The sequence below is a fragment of the Galeopterus variegatus genome, unplaced genomic scaffold, assembly GCF_000696425.1.
Source record: "Galeopterus variegatus unplaced genomic scaffold, G_variegatus-3.0.2 Scaffold2084, whole genome shotgun sequence".
Lineage (NCBI taxonomy): Eukaryota > Metazoa > Chordata > Mammalia > Dermoptera > Cynocephalidae > Galeopterus > Galeopterus variegatus.
This window is the reverse complement of record NW_007728195.1, coordinates 246,801-261,369: the sequence shown is the minus strand read 5'-3', so window position 1 is coordinate 261,369 and position 14,569 is coordinate 246,801. Positions and strand designations below refer to the sequence as shown.

At 35.2% G+C, this 14,569-nt stretch overlaps 1 protein-coding gene across 1 annotated transcript in view; it reads right to left on the bottom strand.

Moving 5' to 3' along the window:
* The window catches only part of GDAP2 (ganglioside induced differentiation associated protein 2), a 68,394-nt gene that overhangs the window by 36,907 nt on the left and 16,918 nt on the right, over positions 1-14,569 (bottom strand). The window contains exons 2-4 of the mRNA XM_008580418.1: positions 7,713-7,902; positions 7,204-7,292; positions 1,970-2,046 (exon numbers count right to left, since the gene is read on the bottom strand). Coding sequence (XP_008578640.1) covers positions 1,970-2,046; positions 7,204-7,292; positions 7,713-7,902 — 356 coding nt within the window. The remainder of the gene's footprint in view (positions 1-1,969; positions 2,047-7,203; positions 7,293-7,712; positions 7,903-14,569) is intronic.

Sequence of the window (14,569 nt, the reverse complement as noted above, 5' to 3'; positions counted from 1 at the left end):
GGTCTGTATGTGGGACCACCACTGTCTAATTTCAGGACATTTTCATCACCGCAAAAATAAACCCCAAACCCATTAGCAATCATTCCCCAGTCCTCCCTCCTCCACTCCCCATTAGCGACTACTAATTTTCTTTCTGTCTATATGGCTTTGCCTATTCTGGACATTTCACAAAAATGGTATAATATGTGGCTTTCTGGGTCTGCTTTCTTTCATTTAGCATAATGTTTTTAAGGTTCGCCCATCTTATAGCATGTATCAGTACTTTTTATGACTGAATAATATGCTATTGTATGTATGTGCCACATTTTTTTTATCAGTTCATCTCATTTGGGTTGTTTCCATTACTATATGAATAATGCTGCTATGAAGACTTGTGTACAAGTTTTTGTGTGGACATGTGTTTTCAATTCTCTTCTGTATATACGTAAGAGCGGAACTGCTGCATTACATGGTAACTCTATATTTAACCTTTTCAGCGACTGCCAGACTAATTTCCAAAACAGCTGCACCATTTTTACATTCCCACTAGGTATGTATGAGAGTCCCAATTGTTCCACATCCTCATTTGTAACTATAGCCATACTAGTGAGTGTGAAGTTATATTTCATTGTGGTTTTGATTTGTATTTCCCTAATGGTTAATGTCATGGAGCATCTTTTTGGTGCTTACTGGTCATTTGTATATTTTCTTTGAAGAAATGTGTATTAACCATGTTGTTTTTCATTATCCCTTTACTCTACAATAAATTATTCATACATAATTTTTTTAAAAAGGATGGTACTTTTTAAAATTATTTTTATTTATACATATTTATGGGGTACAGAATTGACTATCAGTATTTGTGTACAGTATGTGCTGATTAAATCAATATTATTAGCATGTTTATAATTACAAATCATAATTACTTTTTGTGTCCCTTAACCAATTACTCTCTATCTTCCTTCCCTCTCCCCCTTTCCAACTTCTAGTAACTACAGGTCTGTTCTTTCCTTCTGAAAGTTTGACATTCTATTATGGTCTTTGTTTCTTAGCTCCCATTTATTAGGAGTACGTGTTATTTCTCTTTTCTGTGCCTGGCTTATTTCACTTAACATAATTTTCTCGAAGCTCATCCATGTTGCTACAAATGGCAGAATTTCATTCTTTTTTTTCCTAGAAACTTATATATGCTAGATACTTAATAAAAGGTCACTGGAAGAATGAATGTATAGATAAACCAGGTGAAACAAGATAGCGAACAAAGTAAATGTACCCTTCTTTCAGCAAATTCAAAAGCGCTTACATATCATACTTTGAATTGATACTTCACATGTATTAACTCATTTGATTATCAAAAAAGCCTGTAATATAGGTACAATTAACATTCCTATTTTACCAAAGCACAGAGAGGTTAAGTAACTTGCTCAAGGATACAAAACTGGGAAATATTAGAAGCTGACTTGTGCGGAGAACTCTAAAGCTAAATAAAGCTTGATAAAATAAAAATAAAGAATTTTCTAAAATGGCTCTAAATAAAATTGAAATATACTAAACCTAAATACATACACCAAAACATACAAACCTCCCAACTTACTCAGTGTCAGCCACTAGGCTAGGCTGTCACCTGTTTCCAGGCCAAGTAGATACCAAAGCTTTTCCAGCACAGTAGGTTTTCCAGTTATGCTGCCCAGACACCCAGTGCTTAGGTTATAAGGTAATGCCTTGAGAGCTAATGCAGGGAGCAAAGCAGAACAACTCCATTTTGTAAGATTTCACTTACAGAGACAACAGTTTAGCAGGAAAAATGTGAACAAAAGTCTCCTTCTCGATTTGTTTTTAGTTTTCAGTGAATGATGGTAAGTCCCACTGCCAAATATATACATAGATAACTAGGATTCATCGGCTGAAAATTCAATAAATAGATAAGACAAAGCTATACACTTAAAAGTAAAAGTAAGATTTAAACAATGCAGCTTAATTAGCAAAATACCTCTTCAAGTTCAGAGACAGCAAATACTACTTTTTCAATGGTTTCCCCGTGAATCTCTAGGAATCTCCTTACAGTGCCTAAGGAAAAGAATAGAAAAATTATTTACTAAATAAGGAATTACTTACGCATAAAGAAAAACCAAACTCTTAGAAGTTTAATTTTTGTAAGATCACTCCTCGTTTAATTCAGGTCTCTGCTTAATGACATTCTATCAATGAAGCCTGCCCAGACTACTCTGTACAAAAACTCTTCTCTGATTCTCTTTCTTCCACAACAACTGCTATAGACATTTTATGGAATTCCTTGTTTATTATATATTCTCTCCCCCACCCCCTCCTCATCCACTGGAACAAAAGCTCCATAACAGCAGGAGCTTTATCTTATTTACTGCTCTTTTTCCAGTGTCTAGAACAGTGCCTTGCCATAGAAGATGCTGACTCTGGACAATTATCCCTTATCCAGCATATTCTTATTCCCTGGGGCACTCTCTTTGACCAGAATGATACAGCACTAGTGTCTTTCCATTCATTTTGCTATAGCATTAGATGTCCCACTCAGCCCTTCATCCCCTGATAAAACATCACAAAACCAAAGCTGAATTTTTTCCTCCTAATTTCCATGTTATCTGGATTCTTCTCTATCAACTTTCTAATATTAAGACATAATGACTTTTTCTTAGTTCTTAACTTACTGGAGATCTCCCTAGCTTTAGCCCTTAACTCCCATGCCCTCACATTTTAAGAATGTGGTCGTCCAGGGTTTTGTCCTCAACATTTTTTATTTTCTTGCACACATATTCTCCTTAGCTCACTAATTTCCTAGTTAGGTATTACCTCAAATATTGATAGATTTCAAATCTTTACATTCTGTTTTCTGAATTTCCTACCACCTATTGGGCATACTGGCCAGATAACCCACAGAAAACTCAAATTCAGTGTGTCCAAACCCAAACCCAACAGGTTCTTAACTCCCATGCCCTCACATTTTAAGAATGTGGGCTGGGGTTTTGTCCTCAACATTTTTTATTTTCTTGCACACATATTCTCCTTAGCTCACTAATTTCCTAGTTAGGTATTACCTCAAATATTAATAGATTTCAAATCTTTACATTCTGTTTTCTGAATTTCCTACCACCTATTGGGCGTACTGGCCAGATAACCCACAGAAAACTCAAATTCAGTGTGTCCAAACCCAAACCCAACAGGTCCAAAACCGACCCCAACAGGTCCAAACCCGACCCCAACAGGTCCAAACCCTAGCTTCCATGTTCTCTGCCCCAAACCAACTCCTTTACCTGTATTCCTTACCTCAGTTACATATCAAAATCTAATCCCTCACCCAAAGTAGAATCCTGAATTTTTTTTCCTTCACCTCTTCCTTTGTCCTGCACTTTCAAATGGTTCCCATTATCTTTTAATTCTACTGCTATTTCTTCGTCTAGCTGCTTTTAGGTTTTCAAAGCTCACACAGAATTTGGCAATAAGCTCCTAACTGTTCTCCTTGTTTCTTTCTTTCTAAGTCTCATATTCACTGTTGCCTGAATTATCTTATGTTACCCTCCTTACCAAACACTTGTGATGGCTCTGCACTGCTTAAAGATTAAGATTCAAAGTCCCTAGCATGACTCTCCAAACTCCAACCCCAATTAACCACCTTCCCTCATTACGCTCCTTAGTCCTATTTCCAATTATTCCTCCTGCATATCTTCTGCTTTAGTCAAATCTGCTTCTTTACTGTACTCAAAACATGCCACTTACTTTCATGCTGCCCTACGTATGCTTACATGGTTACTTGTCACTAGAACACTATTCACCCACCATTCCCTTCCCATCATGAACTCCTACTCCTCAGTTTTCCAGACCTAGTCAAAAGCCATATTCTTTGTGCAGAACTCCACCCTTGCTTGTGCTCTTCCTATAACCTTTTGAATGTCCTTCTACTTGTGAACCTTCTGACAGCATTTTATAGCCAGACTGTGAGCTTTTTGAAGGTCAAGTATATTTTACGCTGATACTACTTTAATTAAGGCCTAGCACATTTTAGGGATATGACATGCAATCATTCAAAAGTAACTAATAACTGAGTTAACAACTTATGGCTCTGGTTATATACATATCGTCTACCTTCTTCAACCATGTATCTCAAGAACCTAATAGAGCAGACCTATTTGTTGAAGAACTGAACAAACATTTATAACTCTCCCTTGGTTAGGTAACAAATTTATTTTTTATTTCTCCCTTTATTCTAATACATTTTGCAAATGAATTTTCAAAATGGATTCTTTTATCCTCTTTATTTTGATACCACATTTTAATGTTCACACATAATGATTTCCCAGTATATAACTGTTGTATTTCCTTTGGAAGACAAAATACAATGGCTAATAGTGACCAAATTGAATTACCTTAGCAGAGTTTATTTAGAAAAGTAATTCTGCATAAAGGAAGGAAAAAAGAATAACATCATGTATCTATGGTTTCGGTACTAACTGTTCCTTTCAAAGTTTTATCTGTGCGCTATTCGCTGAAACCAGCCAGGATGTCCTGTGCTTAACATGTAATACCCCCTTAACTGGTATGACTGATATGTGGAACATTAAAATTCCCAATCTGGAAACACAAGAAGAAACACCTTCACCTTTTTTCTCACCACTGTATCTTCCTGTACACAGCACAGAGCCTACCTAGCACATAGAAGTCACTCAAATTTTTGCTGAATGAATAAATAATCTGATAAATTTATTTCAATGTGGATATTTCTTCAGGCTTTTTCTAGAGATGAACTGAACTGAATGTAAACTAAGAAAAAAAAAGGTAAAAAGTCTTGATACATCTATCAAAGGGATATTACTTAGGTTTCAAATAAAATAAATTTTGTAAATAGTTTAATGAGAAAGTTTTTGATACTAAGTACTTAGAGTTACATCATTAGATTTGTTCTTGGCCCATATATGCTTTAAAAATGTACAGGCCACTTGTCTACCAAACGCTTGAGAAAGTATTCAAGAAAAGGGCATCATTGTGTGTGTGTGTGTGTTATATTTTTTTAATAAGATTTTATAAATTTGCTACTAGATTTAAGGCGTAATAAGTCAAATGGGCCTTATTAAACATAAGTTAACTTGCCCACTTTAAGAGCTATACATTTCCCTTTTGTTAATTAAATTACTAGAAATTGCTTCCTCAAGATCCCTTATACCCACTATTAATCTTTATCTGCTGTTACCAACTACTCTCAAAGTTGACCTCTCTTATTGTACTGTATCAAGTGATCTGGAGCCACAGAGCTAGAGTTGGGCTGGTAGAACTGGGACTGAAAACCAGTCTTCTTGACTCCCTATTTAGAGCCTTTTCTACAAGTGATGCAGCTTCTTTAAATTCTAATCCTTATGATTAATAAGAAATGGTGAAAAAAGAAAACATTAAAAAACAAAAAAAGGTTAAAAAAAAAGAAATGGCGATATAAAAGAAGCCTTGAGATGACAGGGCAAGGGCTAAGTGGAAACAGGGAATGTCGAGACCTGTCAGAAGCCTCATCAGGAGGAATGATATCAAGGCAGGAACTTCGTTTCTTAAGGCGCCGTTTAGAAGACATGCAGGTCATAACACACAGTCACCCACTGAAGCAGTTCTAGCTCAAGCACAAAGAATTATCTAGTATAACAGGTTACTAGACTTGGGGGTCAGAATGCCTGAATATGTGTCCTAAGTTTGCATAACCCTTAGAATATGATAAATTTCTGAGTCTCTTTATTTGTACAATAAACACCATACTACCTAAAACACAGGGTTGTTGAGGAAATTAAATGAAATCTATTTGTCCCTTTTTAAAATACATATTTCTTGAGCAAGTACCACATGTCAAGCATTCCTGACATATGGAAGCACAAGGATGAAAAGTTAAAATCCCTGCCTCTCAAGAAGATCAGTCTAAGATAATGTATATAAACTGTAACTATAAAATATATAAATTTACTATAAAATCCTTGAGCAGTAAAGATATTAGTTTTTAAAATAGCTTATAATCAAATAAGACTATTTAAGACTGAACTGGCCCTCACCCGATTCTAGACTATTTAGTAATAATTTTATACATTCAAGTATCTTTGTAATTTTTGGTGGATAGAAGACTTCCAGCTCCTCATCTTTAACTTCTAGAGATAGAAATGGGTCTTTAAGGCCCCTTAAAGATTATATAGTATAGTTTCCCTCTGAAATGAGGAATGTTTTCTGCAACAGATGGTTACCTTGCCTCTGCATGAATGTTCCTAGTGACACAAAGTTCACTGAAATACTCATTTGTTACAGATTTTAAATGGGATCAAAATCTCCTTCCTTGCAACTTGATCTTAGACCTTGCCTTCTACAGTTGGAGTTCTTATCTACGATCCTTACAAGGATCTGTAAACTTCCTGAAATAACACGCAAATTCCGTATCTATGTACAGTCTTCTAGAGAAAGGGTCCACAGCATTCTCAGCAGATGCTCAATGAAGTTTATAATGACAATCCCCCCGCCCACCACCCAACCCCTGTTGCCCGAACCACTGCTTAAAACATGCTACACAGAATAAATCCACAATGAGACTCTGTCAGATATTTGAGGACAAGTATCATATTTGCTAAAAGTATGCTCTTCTTGAGGAAAAACACAACTAATGTTTCCAACTGTTTATCCTTCAGTGTCTCAGGAGATATGACACCTAGAACTGTAGAGAAAACTCAAGATGTTGTCTGAACCTGCATATAATAAAGGGAGATCATGAACTTTCTTGAGCTGAACACCATATTTAATATCACATATATGACATTTTGACTCAGAGATGGAGCCCAGTCATTTTTAAACCTAAATGCAGGGTTTTAAAATTGAAATAGCATATGTGAAAACTGCTGTTTAACTGCAAAGTTCTATGCATATATGATATTATGAAATCTGTTTTGACTATGTTTTTGCAGTCTACTAAGATTATTCTGAATTCTGATTCAACTACCCAATGCATTGGCCATACTCCCTAGATCAGTATCACTTTCGAATTTAATAGGCAAATCTTCTAAGCTTTTATTCAAATAGGTAAAAATGTTAGTCCAAATTAAAAGCTCTGCAAGTTGTCAATAGAAACTTCTCTCCAGGGTGCCATGATCAGTTAATCAACAAATCTTCTTTTGCTGTAACTATTTAAGTAGTGATAAAAATTTTAAAACACAATTTATGTAAAGCATCTCCAATTTTACTTACGAAGTGCTATATGTGTTGCATCCTCTAAAGGATAACCTCGTTTTGCGGAATTGATGACACAAAATCCAACAGAAGACATTGACTGCTCTCTGCAATCAAACAGAAAACATAAAAATTGCACTATAAGCATTCATAATATATACATAGTAATACATAACTAATTTCAAAATGCAGCTCAATTCTCCCTCCCTAGCTCTTAAACATATTTACTATAATAGTTAACCCAAATGCACTATTTAATAATTATATTAACATACAATTTCATTGTACTCTTTAGGGGATATATATTTCAAGCAAAGACTAAATAAAATGGAAATAGGTTAAATTCTCAAGTCACCCAAATCCATCCCATTTATCCTGCTAAGTCTGAAAAGTTAATTCTATCTTCAGGGTCATCCTAAATTATCTAAGTCCCTCGAAACTTGACTTCCATATCTAGATTTCATCTTTAAAACCAGGGCCTTTAACAATGTATGACATGCTATATCCAGAAAACAAGCAGACTGTACTTTGCCAGCTGAAGTACATTTCTATAGCAGCTGTACAGGGAGCTCTCAGCTGCTGTGCGATAGCGGCTCTTGTATTTAGGTCCCACTGTGTGAATGATGAACCGTGCAGCTAGATTAAATCCTTTTGTCAATTTTGCTTCACCTGTTCGGCAACCTGGCAACATTGGAAACATACATAAGTCTGGAGATACTAGAAAAAAACCCAACAAATCAAAGCATAAAACAGAAGTATTGAGAACCTTGAGAAATTTCAGTTAAAAATATGGAATGAGGGTTAGCTCTATTGGTTAGAGCAGCAGTGCCAATAACATCAAGGTCAAGGATTTGGATCCCTGTACCAGCCAGCTGCCAAAAAAAAAAAAAAGGATTGAACATAAGCATTTACCTCTGTTCCTTCTGTTCTCAAAATAACAGTGAAGAAATACAATAGGTATAAGCACAGAGACAAAGAGAATGGGAGAAAACATGAAGCAGATAAGCATCATCAAAATTTTGGAAGGCAGAATGTCAGCGAACTAGTAATAACTGACTTAGCAGAGCAGGGAAACCTAACTGCTTGCAGAAATGGGGTAACCAATGTGAAACAAGCTGATCTGTACTAAAAAGCAGTATTAAATTCAAGACTGCTTTGATTCAAATCCTGAGTCCACCACGTTCCTATGTGACACTCTGAGCAGGTGCTTCCCATCATCATGCCTCAGTTTCCTATTTAAGGGGGATACTAGTAGTACTTACATCACAGGATTAAATGAGTTAATAAAAGTTCATGGAAATATTCATATTCTATTTTTCCACAAACTTTTTGAAGTACGCTCATATATGCAAAGTATATACTTTACCTACTACTATTATTTCTACTACTGGAGAACACCTAGAAAGGATCAGAAATTGGAGGCCCTCAGTACTTCTAAAGGCTATACTGTGAACTTTTTACTGGGACTAAAAAGAGGAAGCAGGGTTAAAAGTTTGTATAAAAACAGTCAAATATGCAACAATTCCTCCCCCAGCCAGCACAGTAAGATGATTTCTTTACCACCATAGCAACAGAAAGTTTATTCTCTGAAGACGCTGAACTAGAGAGCTTCTGGACTCCAGAACCCCAGGCACAGTTGAAAGAGGGGATTTAGTTAAAGCGCTATACTTAAAAGTGAAAGGTCTAGCCCTTTCCCCCTAACTGATTTCCAAAACGGACACCCAGGCTTAACCCCCTGGGAAATTAAGAGGCCCTAACTAAAGGACCTATAGATTCTGATAACTGAAGGAAATTCCCCAGTAAAACAAAAGAGCTACTGCTCTATCACTTGCTTCAAGACCCATGAAGCAATGACCTTTGCCCACTGTTATGGACTGAATGCTTGTGTTCCCTCAAAATTTATATGTTGAAATCCTATCTCCTAATGTTATGGTATTAGGAGGGAGGGTCTTTGGGAAGCAGTTAAGTTTAGATAAGGCCATGAAGGTGGAGCTCTCATGAATAAGATTAGTATCCTTATAAGAGTCTTCAGAGAGCTTGCTTCCTCCCTCTGCCATGTGAAGATGCAACCCAGAAGAGGGCCCTCACCAGAACCTGACCAAGGCTGGCACACTAATCTAGGACTTTCAACTCATGGAACTGTGAGAAATACATTTCTATTGTTTGAAAGCCACCTAGTTTATGGCACACTTTGTTACAAAAGCCTGAATGAACTAGACACCCATGCACACAAAGCTTCCCATTAACTCTTCAGTTCCTCTCTCTAAAATACAGCTAACATTTAAGGATCACGAAGAAGTGGGGAAAGCCTCTAACAAAAACAAAACGGGGACAAAACAAACAAATGCTCAAGAAAGAAACTTAAAAACCACCACCATAATTTCTATTCTCAGAGAGGTAAGAGAAGATATAGGACCTATGAAACAAAACCAGAATGCTATTTTAAAAAAAAGAATATTCAGAGAAGAGGAAATAGCATTTATATAACTGTTATAGCCAAGTGAAAAATATGACAGCAGAAATGAAAAGTTCAATAGAAAGGTTAAACATAAAGTTGATGAAATCTTCCAGAAAATAAAACAAAAAGATTGAATATAAGAGATAACAGATAAGAAAACCGGAGGATTAAACAGGAAGTACAATATCTGATCGGATTTCTTCAGAGAAAAGAGAGAATATAGAAAGAAGGGAATTATTAAAGAAATAAAACAAGAAATTTCACAGACCTGAAATACATGAGTTATCTAGACTCAAAGAGCCCTCAGAATACCCAGACCACATGAAGGCACACCACTGAAATTTCAGAACACCGGAAATAAAGATGAGGTCATAAAATTTCTAGGAAGAAACTGGTTACATACAAACAATCAGGAATAAGAATAGCATCAGATTTCTCAACAGGAGTAATCAAAATAAAAGACAATGTGGCAATGTCTTTAAAATTTTGGAAAATAATTTCTAAACTAGAATTCTATTTCCAACCAAAATACCAATTAAGTATGAAGGCAGAAGTAAGATCTCAGTAATTTTGCCCCATTTCACCCTTCTCAGAAATTCCCTGATAGATTTACTCACAAAAATGAAAGACTACATCAGAGAAGAAAAAGGCATGAAATCTAGGAAATGGGGGATCCAATCCACTAATCAGAAGGAAGGATTTCCCAGGATGATGTTAATGAAAGGTCCAGGACAATAACTGTGCAGCAGGTATAGAATACAGAGGAGTGTAGAGAGAAAAGAGAGGAAGAAGGTTTCAGGAGGTGCCCAGTCAAGAAAAAAATGGAACTGAAAGAGAAACTAAAGTGTTTGAGAAGAGGTTTATAGCTATATTTAAAAGTTTGGGGTCGAATCAGTGATGGGTACATAGAAAGTAATTATGTAAAAATTACATAAGAAATCAAATCAATTTGTACAAAAAGAATACTAATTCATTTTCTAATTGGTTGTGAGCAATATTTATATAGTCACAATGTTAATGCTGAATATTGATTTAATCAAAATTGTGACAGAATAATTTGGGAAGATGGCAAAAGAGGAGGAAAATGTGTGAGTATTTTATGTATATGTAAAGGGTGGAGTGGATCAAAGAGAGTTTAATCTTTCACTCCCACAGCAAGAAGTCAACAGATAAAGGGGGGGAAAAAAAACCCCAAAACAAAAAACCAAGACAGTAATTTTGCCATATTATTTGGAAATAAAAGGTAAATAACTAAGACACTTAACATCTTGAGAGTACTATATTTCCTCCCAGAGAACAGGAATTAAGGTAGGGAAGGGAAAGGCAGATTGTCTCTGCTTTCCTTTATAAATTGCAACATAAAATTGACTTTTAAAACTATACACAATGATCAATGAAAAGCAGTAAGCACAAAACACAGAAAGCCAGAAAAAATTAATCTGTTACCATTTAAGGCATTTATTAAACCAATTCTTTATTATGAAAATTGGTAGTTAAAAGAATTAAGCATTTATCCTGCCTATCCAACAGAAACTGTAATTCAGACTAACCAAATAACACCAGTTAATGAGGAAAAACTATTTTATAGAAGAATGCCAGCTAGCAGATATGGATGAAATGATGGATCTTAGAATATACAACTTCGTAATCTTAATGAAAGTTCTGATTCAGACAAGGATTATCAATTTGGTACTAAAACGATTAAATGAATATGTGATGGGGAACTGGACATTCAGAGTAGATATGGATGAAATGATGGATCTTAGAATATACAACTTCGTAATCTTAATGAAAGTTCTGATTCAGACAATGATTATCAATTTGGTACTAAAACGATTAAATGAATATGTGATGGGGAACTGGACATTCAGAGAGCCTAAATAACACCACATAGATTAGTTTTCAGTCACAAAGGGTTAAACATAACTGTACAAGTGGAAGGATCAAACTGTCATCACCCAATCCATACAGCAATCTTAGTAACCAGTAACGGTCTACTAATGGGTCAATCAGATTTTATGTATCTTCTAATATGATATAACACTAAATACATAACACAATATCACCTATAAAATGATTAAGCCAAAACTTAATTACATGAAATATAATTTTAGTTTACAGGAAATACAAACTAAATGGCACCTCAAGTAAATCAGACAAATTAGGAAGCTGGGACATCTTGGAAAACAATTGGCCTACTTGACTCAAAAAGTCAGTGTCATAAAAAGGGGACCATGCTGGATTAAAAACACACACACACACAAATTACGGGACATAATAACATGCAATGTGTGGTCTTGGATAGGATACTGATTTGGATAAAACAGCTGCAAAGGACATCCTGGGTCAACCGGAAATTTTAAATATGGTTTGGGTGTTAGATATAATTTCTTAAATTAAAGGGTGAATTCATTTGCTGAAGGCCAATTACAGAACAGTATATACATGATTATCCTGTTTTGGGAACAGTATAATCATTTTATTTTGATAACAAAAGATATGGGAATGTGTGTCTGTATCCACACCCACCTACAGAAAGATCCAGAAGGATATGCATTGAAGTCTAACAGTGGTTATCTTTGTGTGGTGGAAATATTAAGTTTTTATTTATTTTTAGCTTGTGTGCATATAATTTTCTACAATTTACATTTACTGCATCTATAACTAGAAAATGATTATGTATTCATCTTTTTTTTAATTGAAAGACAATTGATTATATATATTTGTGGGCTACAGAACTGAATATCAATACATATGTGCAATATGTTGTAACCAAATCAGGATAATTAGTATACTCATGTACACCAAACATAATCAATCTTTGTGACCCTTAACTAATTTCTCACTAACTTTCCTCCCCCTCCCCCTTTCCCACCTCTAATAAATAGTTATGTTCTCTTTTTTTTTTTTGAAAGTTTAATGACTTATTGTGATTCTTTTTTTTCTCTTTTAGCTCCCACTTATGAGTGAGGACATGCAGTATTTCTCTTTCTGTGCCTGGCTTATTTCATTTAACATAATTTTCTCTAAGTTCATCCATGTTGCTGTGAATGGCAGAATTTCATTCTTTTTTATAGCAAACTAGTATTCCATTCAGTATATATACCACATTTTCTTTATCCGGTTGTCTGTCAATGGACATTCAGGTTGATTCCAATTCTTGGCTATTGTAAATAGAGCTGCAGTAAACAGGGGAATGAAGGTATCCCTTTGACATGATGATTTCCATTCCTTTGGGTATATACCCAGTGGTGGAAGAAACAATATAAATGTATTATTTTGATTAAAAAGAAAAAGCAAGCAAACACACATTTGGGCAGCCAGTTTGCTGACTCAATCTTGGAGATCTCTTAGGTTGGAATTCAGAAACAGAGAAGTTGAAATGTTCTGAATATTCTGTTCTTAGAATCACACCTTTCCTTTAATAGTTGTTAACAAAAACTCTGACTTCAGAGACTGAAACTATGCTAGTACTGCTGTACTGCTTCCCAGTTTTTCACTGTTCTTTCTAGCTCAAAGTTCCTCAAATCCCAAAGCTTGAATCCTGATCTGATTATAAACATTTAAAACACAGCCCCGAAAATATTTTTAATTCTTGTAAAATAAATACAAATTCCCTAAATAAGTTTCAGTCCTGGTCATAAATCTGTCCAGCATGACTTTTACCTGTGGTTACACACTTGGCAAAGGAGCACTGCTGCAATGATAATCTGAATATTAAGATTATTCCAGATAAATGACTGTATAGTTCTTTCCATTTCTGAGAGAAATGTCATAGGAATTNGACACAACAGAATTATCACTCTCCCTCTTCAATATGATCCTTTTTCAAGCGTTTGAGAATAACTGTCATGTTTCCCCCAAATATCCTTTTCTCTATGCTAACCCTAGCTCTTCAAACTAGTCCTTTAAATAATAAGATTTCCACAATGTCTACTACACTAATAATTTTCTTTTAGGTGTGCCTCAGTTTATTAATCTTAAAAAACAGTAATGAAAATAAATAAAATGAACACAGTATACCATGGGCTCCTACCAGGACAGATGAACCACAGCCTCTTTTGACTTTGATACTGTACTTCAAGGATGCAGTCTGATATTACTAGCTTTTTCAGTAGAAACAACACATCATCAATTCTTAGTCTACTTAGTTAAAATTCTCAGGNGTATATATACCACATTTTCTTTATCCGGTTGTCTGTCAATGGACATTCAGGTTGATTCCAACTCTTGGCTATTGTAAATAGAGCTGCAGTAAACAGGGGAGTGAAGGTATCCCTTTGACATGACGATTTCCATTCCTTTGGGTATATACCCAGTGGTGGAAGAAACAATATAAATGTATTATTTTGATTAAAAAGAAAAAGCAAGCAAACACACATTTGGGCAGCCAGTTTGCTGACTCAATTTTGGAGATCTCTTAGGTTGGAATTCAGAAACAGAGAAGTTGAAATGTTCTGAATATTCTGTTCTTGGAATCACACCTTTCCTTTAATAGTTGTTAACAAAATCTCTGACTTCAGAGACTGAAACTATGCTAGTACTGCTGTACTGCTTCCCAGTTTTTCACTGTTCTTTCTAGCTCAAAGTTCCTCAAATCCCAAAGCTTGAATCCTGATCTGATTATAAACATTTAAAACACAGCCCCGAAAATATTTTTAATTCTTATAAAATAAATACAAATTCCCTAAATAAGTTTCAGTCCTGGTCATAACTCTGTCCAGCATGACTTTTACCTGTGGTTACACACTTGGCAAAGGAGCACTGCTGCAATGATAATCTGAATATTAAGATTAGCTAGAACTTTTCAATGTCACTTATTTCTCCTCAAGTCCTAACACCCATTATAAGAAACACAAGAGCCGTTTAATGCTTGTAGAAAAAAGAGTGCTAAACATAAGTAAACATGAGCAAGCAAAAAATGTA